General features: G+C 35.6%; 4 protein-coding genes across 8 annotated transcripts in view; 1 reads left to right on the forward strand and 3 right to left on the reverse strand.

The window, feature by feature from the left end:
* LOC102593949 (uncharacterized) overlaps positions 1 to 4,224 on the reverse strand; it is a 7,581-nt gene extending 3,357 nt beyond the window's left edge. The window contains exons 1-6 of one of the 2 annotated variants that reach the window (XM_006340773.2): positions 3,956 to 4,222; positions 3,594 to 3,673; positions 2,930 to 3,000; positions 774 to 844; positions 611 to 692; positions 326 to 375 (exon numbers count right to left, since the gene is read on the reverse strand). In XM_006340773.2, coding sequence (XP_006340835.1) covers positions 326 to 375; positions 611 to 692; positions 774 to 844; positions 2,930 to 3,000; positions 3,594 to 3,673; positions 3,956 to 4,063 — 462 coding nt within the window. In that variant the 5' untranslated portion in view covers positions 4,064 to 4,222. Of the gene's footprint in view, positions 1 to 325; positions 376 to 610; positions 693 to 773; positions 845 to 2,929; positions 3,001 to 3,593; positions 3,674 to 3,955 lie in introns of both variants that reach the window. The other variant, XM_006340774.2, reaches the window with a different exon arrangement.
* A 3,256-nt stretch (positions 4,225 to 7,480) lies between these two features.
* LOC102594501 (HMG1/2-like protein) lies at positions 7,481 to 9,035 on the forward strand. Its single transcript, XM_006340775.2, has 8 exons — positions 7,481 to 7,618; positions 7,718 to 7,763; positions 7,895 to 7,996; positions 8,092 to 8,149; positions 8,250 to 8,294; positions 8,416 to 8,496; positions 8,598 to 8,684; positions 8,779 to 9,035. Exons 2-8 carry the CDS (start codon positions 7,726 to 7,728, stop codon positions 8,791 to 8,793), a joined length of 426 nt encoding a protein of 141 aa, XP_006340837.1. The 5' UTR covers positions 7,481 to 7,618; positions 7,718 to 7,725; the 3' UTR covers positions 8,794 to 9,035.
* An 899-nt stretch (positions 9,036 to 9,934) lies between these two features.
* LOC102595164 (uncharacterized) lies at positions 9,935 to 25,365 on the reverse strand. Of its 4 annotated transcripts, none has more exons than XM_006340779.2 (24): positions 25,136 to 25,365; positions 23,549 to 23,679; positions 19,050 to 19,134; positions 18,856 to 18,909; positions 18,582 to 18,673; positions 18,394 to 18,497; positions 17,888 to 17,945; positions 16,728 to 17,130; positions 16,056 to 16,376; positions 15,768 to 15,962; positions 15,350 to 15,445; positions 15,203 to 15,266; positions 14,908 to 15,032; positions 14,185 to 14,431; positions 13,924 to 14,075; positions 13,715 to 13,836; positions 12,473 to 12,596; positions 12,323 to 12,381; positions 12,042 to 12,135; positions 11,771 to 11,960; positions 11,324 to 11,425; positions 10,865 to 10,983; positions 10,531 to 10,590; positions 9,935 to 10,346 (listed from the first exon to the last, which is right to left on the reverse strand). In XM_006340779.2, exons 1-24 carry the CDS (start codon positions 25,181 to 25,183, stop codon positions 10,242 to 10,244), a joined length of 3,150 nt encoding a protein of 1,049 aa, XP_006340841.1. In that variant the 5' UTR covers positions 25,184 to 25,365; the 3' UTR covers positions 9,935 to 10,241. The 4 variants fall into 4 exon arrangements, with proteins under 4 accessions (XP_006340841.1, XP_006340840.1, XP_006340839.1 ...); XM_006340778.2 differs by having other exon boundaries at positions 14,908 to 15,029; positions 17,888 to 17,960; XM_006340777.2 differs by having other exon boundaries at positions 17,888 to 17,960.
* On the reverse strand, positions 21,224 to 23,146 carry LOC102594826 (uncharacterized). The gene has a single exon (XM_006340776.2). The coding sequence runs from the start codon at positions 22,888 to 22,890 to the stop codon at positions 21,589 to 21,591; it is 1,302 nt and encodes a 433-aa protein (XP_006340838.1). The 5' UTR covers positions 22,891 to 23,146; the 3' UTR covers positions 21,224 to 21,588.
* Positions 25,366 to 26,002: the final 637 nt, after the last annotated feature.

The following is a 26,002-nucleotide window of genomic DNA, read 5'->3' on the forward strand; positions in this document are numbered from 1 at the left end:
GGCTCGATAATATTAACTTTGTTCTTGTTTTTTTTGTTGGATTAATACAATTTTAGGAGATTCAGATTTTAAAAAAAAGTTAGTGGTAATCCTAATTGGCAGCTTAGGTGGAAGGATCAGCCACACATGGCTTGCCATGTCATTAAAAAATTGGGTTGTTAACTTTTGAGGGGTATTTGTGGTCTCTAGAGATAAGAGTAAGGGTATTTTTGAGCTCAAAATGTAATGGAGGGCATAAGTGGTTTATTTCACATAGTTCGGGGCAATTTTGACCCTTTTCCGAAGAACAAATGACAGTAGAGAAACAATGGCGACTAATCATTACCATAACATTTTCATTGGCAGGACCTCCAGCTCGCCAAGACAACATCTTGCCTGCAGAAGTGGAAGAACAATAGATCAGTATGTCACAGGAAGATAACTATCTATGGAAACAAGAACAAGGATCTCCCTAAAAGTCGGTGAAAGCAATATATCATAAATCACAATGGAAGACGAGCAAAGCAAATTGGTAAATGGGTAAACAATATTTAAAGCATACATAATGGTCACAAAATGTCGTGTAGGTATGGCTACTACAGCTCACTAATCTAGGAATCAGAAGTATTACCAAAAGGCTGTACAAGCTGCTTAGATATGGAAGCCACAGGAATACGCCAAAACCAGATAATCAACAACAAGTATGTCAAGACCTGTGTGATTAAGGGGGGTAAATAAGCATCTTACAGCTTAAAGGAAGCTTGTAAAAATCACTAAGTGAATCCAATGCATACCTGAAAAATAGTTAGGCCTTTTGTGTATGAATCATGTGACAATTTCGCCTCTTTGTTGTGAATTTCTTGATCTGCATCAGAGGATGAGGACAAATTAAATTTATTGATAAGTTTCATCTAAATAGCATATGCTATAAAGAGAACAACAACAATAAGTTATATGCCTCAATCCCCAGCTGGTTGACGATAGTATGATTTATCCTCAGTTCCTCACTACCAATTTCACTTCATTTGGACCCGTTCCATTCCAGTCCAATATGTTAAGTTTTCTAACACTAAAAATACTCTAGTTTGTACATTAAGCGTACAAACATACCTAAACCTCAATATCAACTAGTTTGTATGTGCTGTAAAGACTGATGTGTAACTTGCAAGTGAATAAGACAAAATGACGAGAAAGAAATATCAACATAGAGTAGAGCACTAGATAGGGAGGTGATATACTTTGGATCATAGCTAGTCGCATTACCAGACTAGAATGCCACCTTCAAGTTTGAAAAGTAGTCTGTTACATAAATTTCCTCAATCTGGCAAACCTACATTAGTGATTTAAATCCATGATTTACCCATCCTGACTACCAAATTTACTTGCTTGTAGATCTCAAGACCACTAATATTACTATCTCAGCATTCCTATCTCTGATTCACTTGTTTAAGTTCAACACAAGACATCCCTATAGAGTCTTTTTATTATTATTTTCAAATTAAGGCTAGTGTATTTTTGCAGTAATAAATTGTGGATTTTTCTCTTCCTTCCTTTGGATCAATCCATTTGGTAGCATTGTAGCTTATGTTTTACAACTTCCAATATGAAGGATCGCAAATTGACAGTTTTTTCTCCTAGAAAAATCAGAATCCAAAACACAATGCCTTTCCAAGAATGTCATCCAAAGAATTTACTTCTCTGCAGGAGCTATTCATTCTAATCTTGATGTTTGATCAAAGTATCCACAAAATCTGTGCTTATTAACAAGGAAGAGTCAGCATATTAATCTGTGCTTTGTATGTGTTTCTGCTTGAATATGTATGGTTACATAAAGCCAGTAATTTGCAAAAGACAAGCACTAACCACAACTTCTCATAAGTCTAACTATAAGGAGGAGACAGACTTGGTTTATTTAGTCCAGCTACTGGAAGAAAACTTCAACTATCAGAATATTGTAGAAATTTCCTGTTGTGGCGACTTTAAGGTTGAGCGGTTTAAGTTCCTCATGGTAGGCATCTGCATTTGGTCCATGAGCTCCAACATTCACAGGCTCCAAACACACAGTCCTTTGAAAGGAGCACAGCCACTGAGACCCCTTTCACTGAGATCTCCCCAAAATATCAATTAATTTGCTATCTCTATGCAAGCTTAAATTCCTTCTATGCTAGAATAGGATAGGACAGGGCAATACTAAGAAGAAGTCATGTTCAGGTGAAAGAGTTAGTATGTGCACCTTGTTCCTCTACAATAAGCCTCAAAAAACAATTTTTTTACTCTTGCATTCAGCTCAATCCAGGCATTCAATAGCAAAAGTACTAAAAACGATTTGAATCATCATAACATTGGCAGTTTGGCACAGCCTAATGTGCTTCCAACTATTTCCAGGTCTTCATTCATCTCATGGTTCTCTAGTGATGGTAATCTGAGTACACTGGAGAAATTCACATTCATTTTGGAACTCCATCACAGAATGCTTGTTCTATGCTTAGTAATGCTATTGATAAAACATCATTAGCTCTCTCGAGGTGATTCTTTCCACCATAAATGTAATTTGGTGGGATGGGGCATAATGAATGTATCTCTTGTCTATATTAGAGGCAGTATAAATCTGGGCACAGTCATGGAAGAAGAACCACTTTATTAAGTGGGTCAAGAAATTGTCCCTGGCAGCAAGTTAGTGGAGGAAAGACAGAAGACAAGTCCAATATTCCTTCCAAAAGTTACTATGTCAAGCCATGGCAGCACAGGCATGTCTATTCCAATAGTCATTAAAGCTGCAAACTTCTAATCATTTTGAGTCGAGGTTCAAAAGAGAAGATGAAAGTAGGACTCACAAATAATCTATCGCTCTACGAGCCATGAGGCCTACAACTATAGTGTTAGTCGATTCTAGATATGGATTACGAATACAGCAGGAACTATGCTAAAGAAGATAGAATACAAGCCATACTTTTTGCAAGTTCCTTCTCCTTGGCTGTAGCTAACCTCCTCAGTTTTGCAGCTTGTGCAAATGTTGAAGGCCTGAAATACACGTGAAGGCATAATCATATTTTCCATATCATAGAACTTCCATAATGACAAGATCAGTTTTATTTATTATATGAAAAGAGAAAATTATCGTGTAGTCTCTTGAAGATTTCACTTCCTATTTTAATTACCTGTTACTAACTTATCAATAAGTACTTATCTATCAAGTATAACTACAGTAAGTAACTCTACTAACAGGGATAGTTTTGAAAAATCACAACAAAGAAAACATAATGAAATTTTGTTTAGGATACTTTGACGTACAAAGAAAAGATGAATAGTTATGACCAATACTACATGTGAGCACCCAATGTTGTGGCCTAACAGTCACTGAAACTGTGACGGACAGTACAATTTCAGGATTCAAATCCTAGCAAAGACAAAAACGACTAGGCGACTTTTTCATATGTCTAAACCTTGGTAGACAAAGTTACCACGTACTTGTGCTAGTGGTAGACGAGATAGCAGGTGCCTAGTTGATTAATTGTGGTAGATAGCAGGTGCCTAGTTGATTAATTGAGGTATGAGCTCAAGTTGGCCCAAACACCATCATGCATCATTGTCAAAAAAATGTGAAGCTCACTTACTGTGACAAGGCACTTGCCTCCTTTAGCAGCTGTTTCATTTCTGCGCGCAACTGCATATCTTCTGAACTCGTAGAACCTTTCTGAAAAATTTAACATATCATATCATAAAACAAAATCAAAATCAATGGCGAACCAGGAAAGTATTCAATAACACATTAAAATATCTATAATTGAATAGAACAAAGCGAATTGGCTCAAGTCCTCCACATTGAATTAATCAATCATTGAAACAGCGATGGAGATTTAAAAGCAACTATTTCACCAAATCAAAATTAAGATTAAAACATCTATGAAATTCATATAGATTCATTGTGGAATTAACGTAAACCGAAAATTAACATCAGAAATGATGAGAAACTAACCTTTTTATTGATTTCGAAAAGGCGAGAAAGGAACTGCAAAGCTAAGACTATGATGAATATCATCGGCGCGGCTACCGATCTCTCTAAGTTCGCCGTTGATTCTTCCATTTTTGTCTCTGCTGATTTTCCGTCCGAACCGGTCTTTTCTGCTAATCTATTCAGGATTTTCCGATCTGTATGACCGTATCAGCTTCGTCTTCGTCTCCTTTGGGACCAATATGAACTTGGACTCTCCAGCTTTTTTTTTAATCTCTCTCTCTATTCTCCTTTTCTTTTTTTAAAAAAGGATAAAAAGAAAATTATCAAAAATATTTGAAACTAAAGTAATTATGCTCCTCGTTTTTTTCTTTTTATATATATAAAAATACACTTTTAAGTTATAACTAGTCAATATAACAATTAGTCATAAAAGTGGCTTGATTTCTTAATAATTATTTTTTTATAGTATATTTTACTTCTCTTTATAGTAATAACAATAACATTCATTATACCAATACATATGTAAACTACTCTTTATAATATTCATATTAAAATATTGTGTAACATTATTTTGTTTTATTTGTTTTTACTGACTGATAGTAGGTTTTACATTGCTTTCTTTGTTAGTACTCTTAGTGGTGAAGTCACGTGGTAGTCTGGGTGTCCAGTTGGACATCCTTGCGTCGGAAAAAATATTGTATATACAAGTAAAATGATACACATAATGATTAAATAACGTATTTTGAACATCTTTAGCATAACAAGCTATTGTACCCCAATGGTTTCACCTCCTTGGAAAGAGGAAATGTTTGTATGTTTGAATCTCACTAGTTTTACTTTTTGAAAATATTTTTTATAGTGTTATCTGGACACCCTTTGTGAAATTCCTGACTCTGTCCCTAAGTACTCCCTAGTTGTTATGTTTTCTAAATAGTTCTCTTCTTCTTTGTACTTTGATTTGCTAAATTCCTAGCTCCTCCCTTGAGTACTCCTTAGTTGCTATGTATTATAAAGAGTTCTCTTCTTCTTTGTACTTTTATTTGCTACTCTTGATTTAAGGTCTTTTTAAAACAATCTCTCTACCTCCATGAAATATTAGTAATCTTTGTGAAATTCTTGGCTCCGTCCCTGAGTACTCCTTAGTTGTTATGTTTACTAAAGAGTTCTCTTCTTCTTTGTACTTTGATTTGCTAAATTCCTAGTTCCGCTCTGAGTACTCCTTAATTGCTATGTTTTCTAAAGAGCTCTCTTCTTCTTTGTACTTTGATTTGCTACTCTTGATTTAAGGTTTTTTTAAAACAACTTCTCCATCTCCATGAAGTACTAGTAAAGTTTGTGTACACTATAGTCTCTAGCCTCTCATACTTCATTTATGAAATTTCACTGAATACGTTATTGTTATATTTATTTTTATTGATTTTTATTCTTTTTCTTTGTTGGAGATAAGAATATTATCTAATTATTTCGAGATTGATAAAATATATAAAAAAAAACAAATAGAAAATTATAAGTTAAATAAGAAATGATAAATTATTCGGTTCAAATACAAAGTGAAATTGTATTAATATGTCGATAAAAGTATCTAAATAGTAAATACAAAAAATATCCTTACAATATGTAATCACTAAAAACAATTCTCATATTATTTGTTCATTATATAACAATCCTTGTATTAATTATTCATATAATGATTTTCGTACAATAATCATTTACAATCCCCGTACGAATAATACATCAGACCACACGACTCCTTGATGAATATTTTCTCATTTAAATCACTCAATTATGATAAACTGCATTAATAATATTGTACAAGTATTTACCCATTATAACCTCATGTGAGGAATGTCAATAACTAACAACTTAAGTATAAGAGGTTAAATTACTCAAAATTTTATTCTTTTTTTTTTTTAAAAAAAAGAGAGTTAAAAATATCCCATGAATATATAATTTACTTGACTATTTTCGTTGAAATAGACATCAATACCACGATCATCTATTCATTTTTGAAAGACCTTCAACATAGAAAAAGTATAACAATATAATCAGGTATGAAAAAAAAGTAATAAAAAAGTAAAAGGAATAATAACAGTTACAAATAATATGACAATCGAAGTAAAAATAATAATAAAACAATAATAAGATCGAAGAGTAAGATAGTAGCAGAGTAATACTAGTAATATTGATAAGAAAGTTTCCTTGTAAGATGCAAGCGTGCGGTATCTTGTTTAATCACTTTCCCAAGTATTTTTTTGACTATTTCTACATTTTTTTTCAGACATATCATTAACAAATCTCGCACAATTCCTCACTGGGCATATATGCGTCTCCTCTTTAGTCTTTACATGTCAATCATTTTAGCGTCATTTTCCTCATTTTGTCCACTACGGAAGCATTCCAACCTTATTTTGAATATTTTTATTTTTAATTTGTCTCTTATTCGGGAGAAAACGAGGGAAACGAGATTTAGATGGTTTGGACATGTGAAGATGAGGTGCGAGAGGCTAGTTGTAAAGGGGTAAGTGAATGGGTAGAATTAGGCCAAAAAAGTATTAATGAGAGGTTATTAGACAAGACATGGGCGCAATTTCATATTATTGAGGACATGATTTTAGATAGGAAGGAGTGAAAGTTGTGTTAGGGTAAAAAGTTAATAGGGATAGAGTATTGTCTTACTAGCGAGGGTTTAGGATTTGCTACTCGTGGTTCTTGCTTTTGGTGCTTATTGCCATATGATATTTATTGTGTTTCGGTTACGATATCTTATTGTTGAATGTACACTGCTTTTCTTATGTAGCTACTATGCTTTCTTCATCATTTTCTTCTTCGTTTACTTAAGTTTGACGCACTTGAAGCGAGGGTCTTTCAGAAATAATATTTCTACTCCACTCGATAGTAACAAGGTATGTGTACATCCTATCCACCTAAACCTCACTTAATAAAATTTCACAGAATATATTATTGTAATCCTACCTCTTATAACATAATTGCTCACACATCTCTCTCAACGTTTTTTTTGCTTTTTTTTTCCAATTACAAGAATGAAAATGAGACAAAAATATCTTATTGACTTTGTTTCTTAAAAATAATTGCAAGAAGAAACTAAAGAAGAGATTCTTTCATCTCGTGAATTGACCAAATCACCCTCCCACTCGCGATCCGTCATCAATGATTCCATTTGTCTAGATTTGTTTAATATACCCAAGCCGCCCCCTTCACAGAACCGTCATAACACAAAAGGTTAACTTCGTCATTCCACCCCTAAACCACTACACGTGTGTGCTAAATTACCAAAAACCCCAAACTCCCAAGATCCCTCCACGTGTCCGTAAACTTCCTCAATCATTCCCCATCAACGGCCAGGATCCTCCCTCTGAGAAACACAGAGAAAACACAACGCCCAAAACCCAAAATATCTCAAAAGAAAAGAGCACTATATCCAATTACACACATTCACACGGATCGATTACGTGGCAAAAGAATTTTCGAAATCCCGCCCAAATCATCTCCGATTCGATTTTTTAGAGGCAAAATTCTTTTAGAGTCCCTCAGCGCGAAGAGCCCTTGTTATCTCTCTCTCTCCTTCATATAGAGCCCTTTCCCACTCACAACTCAACACACACAAAGCAACGCACCAAATCCACACAAACGAATAATATCTCTCTGTTTCTACTCTCTCTAGAGGTAAACCCTACGGCGCTTTACTCACTGACTCGGTCGAGTTTTCACCTTTTTCCGCCGGTTCAGCACCGATTCTCAACGGTTTTCGTGTTTTCGTTGCAGGTTTCATCATGAAAGGAGCTAAATCAAAGGCTAAAGCTGATACCAAGTGAGTTTGACTCTGTTTTAGTTGTAATTTTGATTCAATTCGTCTTTACGGTTTCAGATCTAGGTTTTTGTGGTGTTTCTATGTGAGAATTTGTTCGATTCGTGTTGTTAAAATTTGATGAATTGTTACAGGCTTGGTGTAAGGAAGAAGGCTACTGAGAGTAAGAAAGCGAAGAACGCTGCTAAGGATCCAAACAAGCCTAAGAGGCCTCCAAGTGCCTTCTTCGTTTTCATGTATTTATCTAATCGTTGTGTGTTTTGTGATTTATGCGTTTTAAGTGTTTAAGACAGATAGACTGAACGGTGTTCGTTTGTTTTGATGAATGAAGGGAGGAGTTCAGGAAGACCTACAAGGAGAAGCACCCAAACAACAAATCTGTTGCTGTTGTGAGTAGTTTACCCTAAGTAGATCCCGATTTCCAGCAGCATCTGTCGGTTTTTGTGTTTTGACCTTTTGCTTTATTGATTTTTGTTCACTGAATTGTAGGTTGGCAAAGCTGGTGGAGACAAGTGGAAACAGTTGTCAGATGAAGTGAGTATAAGCCTCAGTCATATACAGAAAAGTTCTATTCAAATTGACTTTTGACTTAATGCGTTTTGTCTTCAATCGAATTATGTACTGAAGTTCAGCTTTGTTTGTTATCTTGTTTTAGGAGAAAGCACCTTACCAAGCCAAGGCTGAGAAGAGGAAGGCTGAGTACCAAAAGAACATGGATGCATATAACAAAAAACTGGTAAATACTATATTCTTGCTGATGTAACCATAGTGTGTTCATACTCTGCTTTTTTTTTTTTTTTCGTTTTTAATTTTTAATTTTAATCTGATGCAACACAGGCTGCTGGTGATGCTGATGATGAGGAATCTGACAAGTCCAAGTCTGAGGTACATGATGATGATGAGGACGATGATGGAAGTGAAGAGGTTTGTATTTATGAGTCTAATAATCATCTATTAGTTTGATGATTTTTCGTGATTTGTTGAGTCTTATTGATGATTGTTATTCATGTTTTCACAGGAGGATGATGATTAAACAATCAGTAGGCTGTTGAAATTCAGAAAATGGTGGAGAAGTTCATGTAGGAATTGCTATCAGTCCTTACCTTTTATAAATAGATGCCCTCTTTTTTACATTTTTTTTTAGTTTTTGTTCTTTGGGGGTTTAGTTTGGACAGAAAAGTGAAATTCAGATGACTTGCCTTGAAAGCTCAAGTAGTTTATGTAATTTCTCTATTATGTTGGTGTTAATGAAAAATTCAGCTTGGGAATTACTTTTGTTGCTAGTATACATTTCAGTTGATTATGCTAATGGTTTGATGCAAAATATCTTTATTGTTTTCGTTTTGTTGTGTTGTTTCAACGGTAACTTTCTGCTAATTTTCTTTATGGTGTTTGGGTCCCGATCTGATTCTCCTCAAGTCTCCGTTTCCATGTGAGTCCACATTGTTGTACAATAGGAAATTGAGTACTATAGTTGATTTGAACACGTGGTTATTAATTTAACACTCTGATTCTTCAAGAGTGGAGTTATCTAGCTGTGAATTAACGTGTGTGACAGATAGAATGTAATATATTAAAGTCCATTTGAATCTTTAGCATTAAGATATTCCATTTCTTGTGCAGTGGTTCAAGTGTCTATTGTTGCTTGTATAGTCGTTCCTTTTGGCATATTGGACCATTTCCTTATCGTACCCTTCTCAGTGGACCAATTATTCGTATTCTAGTCTTCTCTCCAATATGATGACAAATGTTCATCTAGTTGGTGTATTAATTGAATATCGAGTCCATCCAAATTATCGAGGGAAAGAAAATGACATCTTCAATAAAACAATTTCTTAGAAGCCTCAGTCCCTGTATCGTTAAACTAAATCTGCATCCATACTGGCATGTCCAAGACTTGTATACAAATATGTAATTCTCTTACAGTCCTCCCTTTTTCTCAACACAAACAGATCTCTCTTCCCATTTTACATGGGGATTGAATAGACATGTCTAAGAGGCACTCCATTTGCTGCAAACTTGAGAAAGAGCCTAGAGGGAGTGAATGATTCTGCTTTCGCCTTCTTGCCATACTGGTGTTGATCACCTTTCACTATCCCACTGAAAATAGTGAACTACAGCAATTCAAACATGAAATCAGATGCAAGTTCTTCTAAATGCATATAAGTCTTCAATAATATGGATATCAGATTGTATTGAGCTGCAAATACGAATACATTAATAACCTTCAATTTACATAGGAGGCATCAACATAACTTCATACTGGGAAACACTGTCTACCCTCCTAACAACTGTCATCTCTGTGAACGAATCATATCAAACGTTGTGTGCCATTTACATATAATAAATAGAAGAAAGAAGAAAAGAAAATCTCAAACTCCAAGTCTCATAGAAAGGAATAAATAGGTAATATCCAGAATAATACTCAATTGTAATTTACTATACATTTCAAGCAAAACATTTTTGTGAGGGGTGAAGCAATCACGAATTTGCTTCGTCATTTCCAGAAAATCGCAACACCTCTTTAGCCATGGAAGAAAATGACTTGGCTTGGTCCTGCATCTCAGCACTTCTAATGTTGATGCCCTGCACATAGAAATTCACAAAACTTCAGTACCTTCTCTGTTCTGCTTTCTTCTATATTAGATAAGTTAAAACATAGAGAAGCAGCCTTATAAGCAATATTCCCTTTCGCCATAAAAAATCATGTAGGGTAAACATAGTTTTGAAAATATGTCCACCATGAGTAATGAGAGTCACCATATAGTACCTGCAACTTCTTCAGATTTTCACTGAGCTTTGACTTTGCTGCCTCTGCAGCACTGGGTTCCTGCAATCATTGTAGGAAAATTTACTTACATTGTTAGCTTGCCAACATCTCAGTCAAATTACTAAAATAGTTGAAATAAGGATGATCGTTGGGGGTTACTGGCTTACTGCCCCAACAGTTGGGAAGTTAAAGGTACGTCAAGTGATAAACGTTGTTTATTTCTCAACAAATACATTTTTTTCACTTCTATTTTCAATTAGACAAAACACATTTAATGCCCTTGCTTCCCCTTCCCTGAGCCAAATAGACTGTGAATGCAGGAAAGAGAACTTACAGCTGAAGCAGTATAGCCATATCTTTTCTTAATTTGACCAACAGTATCTGCCTTGCCATCTTGTGGTGCATCATTTATCGGGGCTTTATTGTTTTTGACCTTCATGGGCATAAACTTTCCTGTAAAAAGAAGAGCAATGATTTCTAAATGAAAAATGATATAGAACTACTGGTCATTCAGCGCCGTTATTAAGTGTAGTAGAAAAGCCATCTAAAAGAAGATGGGAAAACTGAACAACTGGTGAATGGAGATTCGTGAGACAGCATTAATATTATTTAGTTGAAAGCTGAAAGTGTTGATAACACTTCTAAGCATATTAAAAAAAGGCAGATAAAAGATCGATGGGAAAACCTAAAACTAATAAATGTAGACTCGTGAGACGGTGAGACTGCATTATCATTGCACTGCAGAAAGCTAAGAGTGCCGATAACTATCAACTTCTTCACTCTAATAACTTACCTTTCAGAGCCTGAAATGTATTTGTAAGGTTCTGCTTGTTGAGTACTGCTACCATTGGATTTCCCTTCTGTTTCTCTTCTGGATCTTCAATTTCAATGTCATCTTTGAGGGAAAACAGAAAGTTAGCAGCAGGTAGTTGTATAGTTTGAAAAAGCAAAAAAGATCTTCTTGAAGGGAAAACTATGAGCAACTCTATAATGTAATGCTCTCCAAACTTTTATCAACCAGAACTTTTCATGAAAATATGAAAAACAGTTCATAAATTGTAACTCTTTTAGGTTGTTATTTCTTTACTGTTCCCACTTCCACTTTCTTCTGCGTCTGATTTTCAGTTTAGTCTGAGAAGAGCATTATGCAGGCCCTTATCATGTCGTTGCCAGGTATTCAGTTCAATGGAAGAAGTGAATGATGAAGTAGCGGACAACCATTACAAGCGATAAACAATACCTATATCCAAGTCAGCATCCTTTTCGTTCCTGCTTAACTTCTCTTCACTGTGTGTGAGTGATGGAAAGTTGTCAGCTGAAAATATTGCAGACATCTCTTCAATACTTACTCTTGCATTTTCAACTTCGGCGTCAGGCACATTGTTTGCTTTATTTCCCTTGGCATCTTTGAAAACAGATCCAAAAATTCCCTATAGTCAAGAAAGTCAAAGAAATTATTTAATAATGAACTGAAGGTTAACTTAAAATTTCAGAGTTAGGAGAACCCCAACCTTTTTTTTTTCTTTTTGGATGATGGGTGCAGAGATCTTCCCTGGTTCAACCACTAGATCTCTATCGTAAACATGGGAAGCAAAGTCCAGGAACCTATCATGCAGCAATACTATGAATTGCAGGCGATACTTATTTCTTATAAAATAATTGAATTCTCAGTGGGAAGTGAAGGAGGTGGGGGATGCAATTATGTTCGATTATTCCTTTACAGGAATAAGCCAAAAAGAAAGTAGGCTGTCAAATGAGAAAAAAAAGATTTGGTTGCTGAAACATTTGTCACCTGAAGGAGTCATTTTGCAAGGAAACTGAGACGAAGAACATTTCTTGATCCCTGTCAACCTAGACATAAATAATTTTTTGAGTTTAAGTTAGAACTTAAGGTATATAAACCTCATAAAAAAAGAAGAAGCCTAAAGTGTCGGTGCAATACCACTATGAGTTCACCAGTTTTTGACGCGCATACTGAATGGTCAGCTATGGCGTTTACCTTCGGCGGCGAAAGTACGAGGCCTCTAACTGAAGTTTCCTTTAGAAGGGACAACTCTGGAAGAGACCTGAAGTTTTACAGAATAAATTCAGCAGGATGTATATAATTTTTCCCCCCTTCAGTGAAAACATATAACTAAGGAACTGAGGGAGAAAAACAACAAGTGCAATTTAGACATCACAAGCTTCTAGTGTGCACTCACAACAAACCCAGTCTAATCTCATGAGTGTACGCAGACCTTATCTCTACCTTGAGAAGGTATAGATATGTTTTTGATAGACCCTCGACTCAAGGAAAGATGTAAAAGAAAGCAGTAGCAACAAGCAGAAACAACAACAAGATAGTACAATAATCGAGGCTAAAGAAATACAAGAATAATACTAATACTCTGGGAATGGGATAGCAATACGCCCGACTACCTACAAACCTTCTACCCTAATTATCGACCTCCACACCTTCCTTTCAAGGGTCATGTCCACGGTGAGATGAAGTTGTACCATGTCCTGCTTAATCACCTCACTCCGATACTTCTTAGGCCTACATCTACCCCTCCTCAACCTCAGTACGGCCAACCTCTTGCACCTCCTTACCGAGTCATCTGCACATCTTCTCTACACATGCCGGAACCACCTCAACCTCACTTCCTGCATCTTATCCTCCATGGGAGCCACTCCCACCTTGGCCCCAATGTCATCATTCCTAATCTTCTCTCTCCTGGTATGCCCAGACATCCATTTCAACATCCTTATCTTCGTTACACACTCCACCCCATATAACATAGTCAGTCTAACCACTACTTTGTAGAGCTTACCTCTAAGTCTCGACGAGGTAAGTCTCTAGTGGCACTCATATTTTACATTTAAATGCACTTTGTGGCTTACCCTACAGAACTTCAGAAAAGGATATGATAGAAACACAAACTAATAAGCTCTCTTTTGAAGAGGCAAAATCTACATGTTTTCAAAAATTGTATTCTTGTTCCCGAGACAAGATCAATGGTTTAGATATCTAGTATCTAGTATGCCGTAGTATGCTTTTGAACTAGAACCGAGACTACACATTTCTAAGCCAGTAAAAACTTGTATGATCCATGAGAGAATCAACAATAAAGGAGTAGTTCATGATAATATTACCGAGCAGAATAATTCTCATATATATTTGGTTACACAATAGAAGAAACATCACCTAATCTCAATCTTTCCATTCGAGAAGAGAAGCATAAGGCCGGCCTCAGGTGTGTCAAATGTTGATGCCCAGCAACACAGAGAGGAATGAAACTTCTTTTTGTAGTATACTTTCTTAATACCCTGTATATATCAAGCAAATAGAACACACGGTGAGATGGATAGTGCGCTAGTTTTATATTAGCACAAACAAGACAAATAGACACATACCTGAATAATATGCAATAAGGAATAGACATACACAGCTTTTTCAGAACAAATCAATCCTAATGGTTGCTTTGATGCAATATTATCCGAATTCCCCTTAATCATGTCTATACCATCTAAAATGCTTAATCCTCGACCAGACATTTCTTGTCCATCTGCACCAAATGTAGAGAAAAGGAAAATACATGAATGTTTGTTAGTTTTAAGCGTTCATGAGAAGCTTTTCCGAGAAATTAACAGATTCTATAAATAATGGTGAAATACCCAAAATCTGCATAAATAAAGCTCTGGAAGGTTTCTTTGGATGAACACTGGAAGGGCTTAGTATATTTCCTGTTTCTGTCTCAAGGGCCAAGATTGATGAATCCTTAGTCGCTACCACTAAGATATTCTTGTCGAATCCATGCAAGCTACACGTGTTGAACTGCATAGAGATGACACCTGCACAGAGTTCACTGGCAATATGTGTTTGATACAGTATGGTCTTGCTGTCAGAATCAATTAATACCACCTGCATACCACAAATTATGGGATTTCAAATACTCAATCTTTTAATATAAACAGTCGACTTGAAAAGCATCTTCACTATGTCACATACTCCCCCTTATACAATCACAGGAAAACAGGTCACTGGGAACTTTGTATCTCAAGGGTCCGAATAAATTCAGTTACGGTACTCATTAGAAACTCAGAGTTACTAGAGCCTTATAAAATGTGTGTGTAAAACCAAGCTGCTTTCCAGGCTCCTTCTTACTAGAGAACCACCATATTAAACAGAATTAACAATAACATTTAACAAAAAATTCTGAGATATACAGTTCAAGTTCTGCACATATCCTACAAACTTACTGTAGCGGCATTATTCCCAAATGATTGAGACCAACATTTGTGTTGGAAGGAGAAGGGTGCAGTACTGAAGTGCTTGAAAACCTAAAGGAATAAAATGAATGATGTATAGCAGGAGGAAAAATAGAAGCAGAAGCTTACATATCCTTGGTCAGAACCAACAGCAAAATACTTAGAATCCTCACTGGTACTTATAGAAAGTACAGCTCCATTAACTTTAACAAGCTTAATGCTCTGGATTGGGTTGCTTCCTTTCTTTGAACCTACTGGAGTTGGGTGAATAAGTCAGCAATTCATTCTTTTTGCTGATTCTTGAAACATTTGCTTCCATAAAACAAAGAAAGGGATACATTTATGTTTTAACAGAGCAAAACCATTAATAATATAAGATCTAAGATCAAATTCTCAAAGTTTTCCTGACATTCATGCTGCATACCTTGAAAGGATAGAAAACTAGTATCTGGGGCAAAAAACTCACTTTTGAACTTATAGATACGTACCTGCACGACAAGTATACAAGAATTAAGACCCTCAGAATGCAGAAACTTTCTTCATTTTGGTAAATCCATTATAGACAGTTTACCGTTCCACTTTGATCACCAGAAATGAGGATATGTAAGTCAGAGGTAAGATACAATGCCGTTAAGGGTACACCACTTAAGGATAGGTTGTCCTCACTCTGCAGAGTAGAAGTTACAGTAAATTTGGAAGGCAATAAACAGAAGAAGCTAAACATTGATGGATAGGCTCACATTATTGAATTGATTGTAAATTGCTAATCTTTCTACTAACTGTTTGCATATCTGACTGAAAAAAGTAAGGCTGTTGATGAGACATTAAACATGCTTTTTCATGACTAGAAAACAGAAGAATGCATGTTACTTTTCCTGACAGAGACACCTTTGTAACCTATCAAATATAAGTAATGGTTCCGCTGTGACATGGTTGTTTGACAAGTCGTGGTTGACTAACAAGAAAGAGAAAATGGATTTCAAGATTACCTGCTGAGTTATTGACACAATAGGAAGTGGATTTGGGCACGTGACATCCCATAAGTTTATGGCTCCATTACTGTGACCACTTAAGAATACATTCTTGGCCTTAGAAAATCGAGTTGAATTTGATCCAGTTCCATCTTTCTGTCCTCTCTCAAATGGAAAAAGAGGTATGCTATCTTTTATCAGACTACTATAGTCCTGCATTACCAGAAAAAGTATGCCGTTAATTATAGCATTAAAAAAGAACAATTGTAGAAGTAAAATGTATCAAATCAAGAAAAGTTTACACACCTGATCCATGGAAAACATGTAAGGATTGTTCACTACGAATTTTGCAATGGTGATGCTTGAATCAACAAGTGGGAGCTTCACCGTCACTTCCCTTGGAAGTGATGGTGGTGACCTAGACTGGTACTGTATTAGGTACCTTTCAATTAAAGAATCATCATATGTGTAAATTTGGCCAGACTTTGATACCAAAAGTAATGAATTGTTAATGTTCTTTCTCAATGTGGGGAAGCTTGAGATAATCTCCATGTCCAAACAAGACTCAGGAGGGTGAAGTCCCAACTTAATTGTGCGAGATTCAGTGTGTTCATTTAGCAGAACTACCTGCCAAATGACAAATCATACGACTTCAATTGAAAGCAGGCCTAATGTATGAAAATAGGAGAACAATCCAATACAGAAAACCAACTTAATGTTGTTCTAATAAAAGCCTTATTTTGCAACTACTCTTAAAAATAACATGAGAAAAACCAAGACTAATGCATAACTAATTGTCAACAGATTAAAAAAGAAAATTACGTGGCGAGTGATTTTCAACAATAATATACTAACAGTGCCTAAGATAAATAGAAGCTATATAAGAGGACTGGAGTCTGAACTCTGAATTCATCGAGAAAAGCAAAGTTACAGAATAAAATACACACACATATAAGTAGCCAAAAAATAAAAAGTAACCTGTAGCAAGTTTGCTGCTTGACAATCGGGGGAGCCCATAGCATATAATCGACTTGCTTTACCTTCTGCATAGGCCCATATTAATTTTGCTATAGGGATTTTGTCTAACTTATATCCAAGATTCAGTTTACAAATTGGGGCACTTTGAGTTCCACTAGGCAATTCCTCAAGTTCTTGATCTATGCTTGAATTTGAAGTAGCTGGAATACTCCAGATGAATATCTCTCCGTTGCTGTATCCAACAACTAGTTTACTTCCATAAGGACAGCACCAACATGCTGTGGTTGCTTTTTTTGTCTCGTGACCCATAGATTGCAGAGGACTCCCCCCGGTTATAAAGATTGCTTTACTTTCACGAATTGACCATAGTGTTATAACACCATCTTTGTAAACAATAGCCACCCTGCATCAAATAAAGTTTTTTTCACAATGGTTATACTAACGTAGTTATCACCACATAATGATCAAAATAATAATAAACCTTTGGTGTGTAAAAGAACATTCAGTTGTAACATAATATTGTATGAGGGCAATTCAACAAATAAAGTTATCAGTAGTGCCTCATTTCATGCCTGGTAAGCATAACTTTAATAAGCTCAAATAAACCCTACATTTCACAAAAAGAACTTCTGATCCTACTTTTGTAACATCTGGATATGCATGGATTAAATTATTATGCCGGGTAGTAACCTCCAAATTTTAGAGTTTCTATCAATTATAATCAGATTTTGGGTACTAGTAACTTTATTCACAGCAGCAGAATTTCTGTTACAGTAAGAGTTAAGAACAACAACAACAAACCCAGTGTAGACCCACAAGAGGGATCTGGGGAGGGTAGGATGTACACAGACGTTACCCCTACCCTTGTGGGGGAGAGAGACTGTTTCCGGTAGACCATCTTACAGTAAGAGTTATGAAACAAAAAGCTCCAGCAAAGAAGAGAGGGAACTATTGATAAGAACAAAGTTTACCTCTTATATTTTTTTATTTTTTTTAAAAACTGGTTTACCTCTTATATTCTTTTAGGTGACATTGATTGAAAGATAGATAAGTACAAATTTTATTGAATTAAAAGAAGCACTAGCTTGTGCCAGAATACGTACCAGATGGAATTATTTTATCTGGTCTTTAGAAACTGAGAAAAATAGCATAAAAGTTACCTCTTAGTTTCTGCAGCAGGTTGAGGTAGTATATGGGCTACAGCAGCATCCCCTGAAACTTCATTTGATAGGCCTGAATCAGGATCGTGTTGTCAGGCCAACATGGGGTAGTATGTATTGAGGATCTATGTATGGAATAATGACTGAACCATCTGTTTAATAGTTCTCTTATATTTCTTTTCTATTTTCGGGGAATAACCTTTGAATTAGCTATAAAAAGTTTTTCCGTTGTTCCTGAGGTCAACTTCAATCAACAGTTAGATGTTTCTGAATACAAACACTGTGGTACACTAGAAGTCTCATATATTTTGAAACAAATAAATTTAAACATTACATGTGTAAATTCATTCACAAACCCCTGAACCATGCTACGCGCATTAATGATCACAAACAATATGAGAACCTCTCAAGCAACTTTATGTCATGAGTAAAGAACAGTAGAATTTAAGCATCAGAGAAAAATGAACAACGAATAAGCAACAGGTGTAAAGAGGATTTGGTCTCACCATGAGATGCTGAAAGAGGGATACAATATTTCATTTTCTCTATATTACAGGGTTCTTTAACAACCTTCATAACTGAAACATGTCCTGACAAGTCTCCAAGATACCTGTGGACAGCACAATCAATAGCTGGTTCACATCTTCTTCGCGTACAAATCAGCTTAACCTAGATGTACCTTAGACGCACTTACAGGTAGGGAGTGTGCTGTATGAGTGTAAAAGATGTGATATCCCGGTCGAAGTCATGAACATTACACAAATACCTTTGTTCTACATCCCAGACCTAATGATGACCAAGTAATCAAATTATTAGTCCCACCACACAGCTATGCCACACGCATGCAGGGATGTCTAGCCTAGAAAGTTGAACTTTTGAGTTGGAATAATGGAAACTCGTACTAGAAATTACAATAGTACTGCTTGTAGTGTATCTGTATGCTAAAGGAGCTTCATCAAATAACTTGCCTCTATTTGGTTATTGGAGTTTATGTTAATGAGGAGGCCTTGGTTCTCCATAAACTGCAAGACCAAAACAATAAATAAGCATAAATTAGCAACTTAGCATTTTCATCAAAGATCAGTCTTATAAGATGCATGATCATGGTATTAGCGCCTATTTCAATGAAGAAAATTCTTTGCAGGATTCAGAAGATGCATACCTGCAAAAATTTGCTTGACACCGTCTCTGATGATACCAACAGAGCTTGCGTGCTATCTTTCCCAAATAATTTGATCCGTCCATCTCTACATATTAACACAAACTTGATTATTTCAATACCTCGAATCGTGGGCCTACAGGATTGATTTTTATTAGTGTCACTGGAAAACATTTTCTCATGAGCATTAATCTCCCCTTTAAAAGGACCAATTGACACCTTGATGAAAAATAGATGTGAAAAGTTGTCACTCCAATCCTTCGACACTAGACTACCGCCTAGCAGTATAGTGGCTAATACACCTCCTTGCCACGAATGTGAGGGCAAGGGGCTATGACAAACCCCATAAATTGTGCCCCGTTGGTAAGTTAGATAGCCAAAGGAACCTAACTGTGGGATGTAATGGAAAAAACAGGTCAGCTATCTACCAAGTATTCCTTGCCATCTGATTCTTGAGTTTAGTAAATAGATAGCCTGTTCACATCCAAGGCACAACATGCATTCCATCTTTTCTTTATTGCATCTCATTATCTACTTTTTGGTTCTCTAGATCCACCTACTGCACTGTCTAAGAGAATCATATCAGCATGATTTAGAAGCACAATCAAACCACTTTAATTAGTTAGTAGAGCAGATGATGAGAATAGAAGACTCCTGTATCTCTGGAACAGAAGAAAGAGATCATATTGGCAATGGCTCTGGAGACTAGAGATAATGAAAGAGGAAGCTTCTGGCATGATATAAAGAAGGTTGAATAGCTAACTTCATTAAATCAAAAACCTTGATGCATATGCAGCCAGCAGCTTCCTTGGAACTGTTTAAGCAAACTGCTGATATGATCTATCATTGATTTTTATATAAAGCAGCACTTCAGTAGATAATCAAGTACATTAAGCATATCCTTGTTTTGTCATCCCCTACATTAGATTCTAAAAATTATCGAAAGAATAGTTTGGTTTGGTGTATTAAGGGTAGTTCTGTTTTTAACCATGCTTATCCATGTATCAATAACCCTGGTAATGCTAATACCAAAGCTTGCTATGTACCAAACAAGGTATTAAATAATACCAAGGCTAATACATATATTGTTTTCTATAATACATCCTACCAAATGACCCCTTAGTGTCCAAATTACCTGCACCTTACATTGTCAAAAGTCATACTGAAATTAACAGTTAAGCTACAAAAGCATTCTTTTCTACAACTTTCTCTTAAATTAAACATGAATCTTCATCCAAACTAGCAAAAAAGATCCAATTCAATTTTCAACAAAGAAAACAAAAAGGCAACTTAACTTTCCATCTTCTTTTGGCTTTATATCATGACTGCAAGTTTCATCTTACAAGTTAAAATGTGCCAATGGAAGCCTAGATGAGCATTTTCAAATTGCAATAGATACTTCTCCAATAGGACTTCAACATTAACATATCTAATTTGCTTTCAGATTTAGCAAACATCCCTCCTCAAAACCATTCATAACTTGCACTCCACAAACCTCATTTTAGAAAAACATAATTATACAGAAATATAAAGTATCTTGCAGCTTGTCAAGATATTTAGTGTTTATTCCTATCCACGAAAGAAAAACATAAGCCCTTCAGTGCAAACTGATGCATATTGTTAAGTGGATCTCAACTATGTATTCTCTCATTTCTACAAATAAACACCGGTGTCGTACTCCATTAGATTGTTCTTTGGCATATGCTATCAGAAACATCTTCACTAACTGCTCCTTTTATCCTCAGTTTTATTGACAATACCATGGAGCATGACAACTTATTAACTATTCTTTCTTTTCTATTACTTCTCTCAACAAGTAGCAATTGATGATATCATTACGCAATTTTTTCACTCAAAACTGAGGATATATATTGACATTGTCAGCAACAGTTAGTTCAATAGAAATGAGAAAAGCAAATAATTCAATTACTTAAAACGACTGCCCCATTCACTCATTTATCTGGCATTTTTATCCACCAAACCACAGAGCAGAACTGAAGGCAGCAGAAATTTCCGCATCTAATATCTAGAAGAACTCACGTGAACTGAAACTTGACTGTCTCAAAAAAAGAGTAGGTAAAACAGGTTCGAAAGAGCGACTCCAAACAGCTAATATTAACACATATATCAAAGAGATATAACAGATGGTAATATCAAAGATAATCCAGAGCTCCAAATGAAATTTGAATGGAATCCCAAAAATGGAATTAGCCGTGTAATATATTCAAATATGTGACAATGTTTCCCCTAAGCTAAGAAGCACATCATGACCTAGTAGAAATTTTGTGAAAAGAATAAAACCACTGTAAACTTTCAAAGCAATATTTTCATTATCAAAGGTCAGATACATCTGTGTTACCTCACATAATCTAAGATAGCTTAACTGACAAAGACAAACTCGACCAATATGTCAAATTGCTTTAGCCACCTTTCATTAAACCTCATTTTCACAGAGCACATGCTCTATCTCAATCAATTCGTACAAATCTTTTGACAAAACCAATGGCAAACTGTTCTTTCTCTTATTGCTTTCGTCATCACTTTATAAAATCTCGCCTGTATCTTCGTCCTCACTGTCCAATAAGTAGTCCCCCTCCTCTTCGTCGCTGACTATGGAGTCCTCTGTATTATATTCGTCATCACTTCGTTGATCTAATCTTGCTCGAAGCCAGTCCTCCTCATCCAGTTCTTCAACTTCTTCATCCTCCTCGCCTTCGGAGAAAGCTGAAATCCTTGTGCCAGAAGACTCCAACTTCTCAACAATGTCATCCATCAAACTTCCTAAACTAGTACCCTCCTCTCTTATCCCACCATTGAACTCACTTACAGAGAACTGTGCATTACTTCTATCCCAAGACTCCCTCCTCCTCTCACTCTTTAACACTAAATCCTTCTCTGTTATCTCTCCATTTTCTACCCCATTCCATGGAACCCATAAATCAGCATGCCTCCCCAATGCCCTGTCCCAATCCCCAACTACTACTGTTCCCAAATTTGCTTCCTTTGCTCTCCTCAACATATCACAAAAATCTGAATCATCAGAAATCAAAAACAGCCAATCTATCCCTCTACTCATTGAGTGCTGCATTTGCTTTTTCAATGCCCAATCTGCTGCCTGTGGCTTATCTGCCACAGTCTTTACATAAACCCCAGCTCTCCTCAACTCAGATGCTAAACCATAACCCACTTTAGGTGTTATCAAACTCTTAGCAGCCTCTATATACTTATAATTACCATCAACAAACCTCTCTTTAAATCTCTGTCTTTTCTTGCCTTTTAATGACCTCATACGACTAAGTTTTTTTTCCCTTTCCCTTTCATGTAACTGCTTAAAATGCTTCTTTAAATCCATATGGGTCTTACATTTTCGTCCACAGACAGAACATATGTAAAGTTCGGATGGGGTTACAACCCCTTTACGTTCAAGAACATCAAGATGTCGTCTTTCACGCCTTTCTTCAACAACCCACTGAGGAAGATGGATGAAAGCATGACGATTAGCATATGCGGACATATCCACAACTTCGCCAAAACATTGCGCTACCCTTTTCAGCGACATGGCTGCCTCGTAGGGTGGGCCTCGTGGTGGTTTGTTGTCTAAGTCCCACAAGATTACAACTTTCTTGGGTTTTGCTGTGTATAATCCTTGTTTGGTTCTTTCCATGTCGATTTCTTGACCAGCTGCACAAGCACTGATGTGCCATTTAATGGGTCTACGAGGGGCGGCGATTGGGGAATTGGGTTTGAAGGATACAGTAACATTAGTGGAAAGTGAAATTGGGAAAAAAGAAGAGATTTTGAGATGAAAGGGTTCAATGGAGTTGAAGACTGTGCTCATCAACATTGTAAATATATGTTGATTTTCTTGGTGTGGAAATTAGTGGTAGAAAGCGAAGAAGAAGGGTTTATTGGTAATCAATGCTTGAGGATACTTCAATGGCATCATAATCAACAAAGGAATATCCAAGAAGGAATTGTTCGTGCTGGGGATTTTTTTTTCCTAGACGGAATGAGATAGAAATAGAATAGCAATTGTATGGATGAGGTCATGACCTTCCCCTTCCATTTAATATTCTAGTTTAGTGATGTGGACTATTTATACCAAATTTTAATTGCCATCACAAATTCTTAAAAAAACGTTGAATTATTATGTAACCAAAAGAAAGTTTTTTATTGCAAATTTTTAGGTCAGCAAAATTCCTATTTTGCGACTCGAATTCGTTATCTCTGATTAAAAATGAAAAATTACTTATTACTCCTTGACAACTTTTGTTGGTGACTCCTCCAGATTAAATGTTATAAAAATAATTTGACGAAATACTTATGGAATAGTGAGTAAAGTGTGTGTCGTTTTAAATGTGCTACTAGTAGGGGTAGAACACACTACCAAAATTCTTTAACCACTAAGTTTTTTGTTTGTGTCAACATTTGTATATATAAATTTATCAAATCAAAATTTGATATATATACAATACAACATTAAATGTTATAGAAATGCTTACTTGGTAGCAAGGGCAACAATTTTTTGGATAGAGTCATGTGCCGATAGCACAGATCCTGATGGAATGCCATAATGAAAAACACACCGAGGATTTACATCATCAGGCTTCAGACCATCTAAATCTCCTCGAGGCTGCACTTAACACAAGATTAATTAGTAATATGATGGGGAAAAAACTACTAAAATGCAACTCTGAACTTGTCTAAGTTAGGTTTCACAAGATAATCTTCTGTTTAATACTTAATTCATTAGTAAAGTAAAAGATCTTCATTTGATGTATTTAAGTCTCATTAGAAACATAATCAGTAAAGTAAAAGATGTTCATCTGTTTTTCTTTTCCTTGTTAATCAAACAAAAAATAAAAGAAAAACAGTTGCCAGATGTTAAGTCCATGGACCTTAGAACGCAATCATGGGCCCAGGGCCCACGGCCCATTTCTCTTTAAGAAAGTTCATAATTGCGTGTGGACTCTGGAGTCTGAGCTAAAGACAGCATCTGGCAAAATACTTTTCTATTTAGGCAAGAAATAAATTTCCATCTATTTCCTCCTACAGATATTATGTCCCTTGACACCTGTCTTAAATTCATAGGTCATCCCTCTATTTATTCAGCTTTTTATCATAAATATTTTCTTCACAGTTTACACTTTAATTACTTATTCCTCAAATTACTTTTTAATGCCTAAGAATAAACATCAATTATAGTAAAATATTCTTAATCATTATTTCTAAAGAGACGTAACGAACAAAGATGAACCAAGTAGTATATCTGATGGGCCACACCCATAGGCAAGCAGAAGAGCGTCACTCTTAGCCTTCACTATTAGGACCAGTATCTGACTCTAGTAGTTGATACTTAAAAGATTGCGTGCTCCTTTTTTCGTCATAATTATTTCAGTCAGTCCACTATGCTACAAAGACAACTTAATTCAGCTCTTTGTTACAGTCTTACTCTTACAGATCCTACAATCTTTTTCAATAATGTAACTTCTACAAGACCTTTTAGTTAATCACATTTTTTAGCCAAATTTAAATAGAAACTATGAAGTAGCAGACATAATTAAATGCATCGGATCATATTATAGAAACGGTTTTCATTTAATCATATTCCTAAAACAATGATTCGTTCCTCATCTTTTCATTGTAAATACAGAGGATATTGTGGACACTAGTATCAATTTCAAAAAATTCTTAAACTAGCAGTGTTACTGTTACAGTATCTCGAAAAGGTGATACTGATATTCTTATCTTAACGCTTAAGATCAAAAGTGTAGTACTACTACTCTAAAGCTCAGCAGTAATATTGCGTGATCACATCATGATTCACGACTATCGAGATCAATCGATTCAAATTTAAAAAAATAACATTCTTTTCAACATTAACATACCAATCCAGTTCTATTTACTTTTAGAATTGAAACAGAAAACTAGAAGAAATTAGTAAGATTAACACAAATCGGAAATGCAAAATCAATGACAGGATTAGTTTTAATTTCTGAAACTTCTCAGAAATTCGAATTTGAAGTGAATCGAAAGTACAAATCCAAAAAACGAAGGTAAAGAGTTAAGACAGAGAGATCATGACTGACCTTCTTGACAAAAGAAGCCTTCTCGACAAGCTTCTTCAACATACTCATAAATATTACTTATTCTGCCGGAAAATCGCCGGAACTGTATAGATCGAAGCTCTGAACAGAAAAAAATGATCGGAGTAGAGAAATGAAGAAAATTTGGGGAAGATTTTGGTGAGTGCTTAGTTGGACTTAAGAAGAAAATGACGAAAACGAGAGAGAACAAAAGGGAAACGGTTTAGTTTTTTTGTGATTGGACAAAGATAGGCCGGAGTTTTTATTTGATTTTTGTCGCATTCTTTCCTTTTCAAATTTAGGGACACGTGGCAATTGATGAGGTTGATCCGAAGATTGCGAGAGAGAAACGGGTTGGACGGTACCAACTGTCTTAAATACGACAAAATAATACTTCCATTTTCAATACTGCTAATACAAATAGGGAGTAATTCATTTTTATATATAGAACAATAAAAATAATAGCTAAATTCATCAGTGACCTCCTAAAGTTGGCATCAAGTTTCACTTAGACACTTCAACTGGACGATATTCATTTTAGACACCTTATGTAGGGTCCTGCTATATCATTTTTGACACTTTTTGACAATAAACAAAAAGCTGAAGGAGAGTGTAATACACTCGTTGATGACGTGGCAAACAACCAATTAAATCATTACATGTGTAATTTTAAGTTAAAAATTATTTTAAAATCTATTTAGTAAATAAAATAAAAATATTATTCTAAGAAAATCAATTTACCCCCACCCCCCCGAAAGGTAGTTGTCTTCTCTACTACACCCAATAATTTTTTTTTATTTTTTATTATCAACTTTTTAAATTATTTAGGATCTCTTGTTTTTCCCTTTCTTTTTAGTGTTGTTTTGTGGG

Source organism: Solanum tuberosum, unplaced genomic scaffold (assembly GCF_000226075.1).
Source record: "Solanum tuberosum cultivar DM 1-3 516 R44 unplaced genomic scaffold, SolTub_3.0 scf00020, whole genome shotgun sequence".
NCBI lineage: Eukaryota > Viridiplantae > Streptophyta > Magnoliopsida > Solanales > Solanaceae > Solanum > Solanum tuberosum.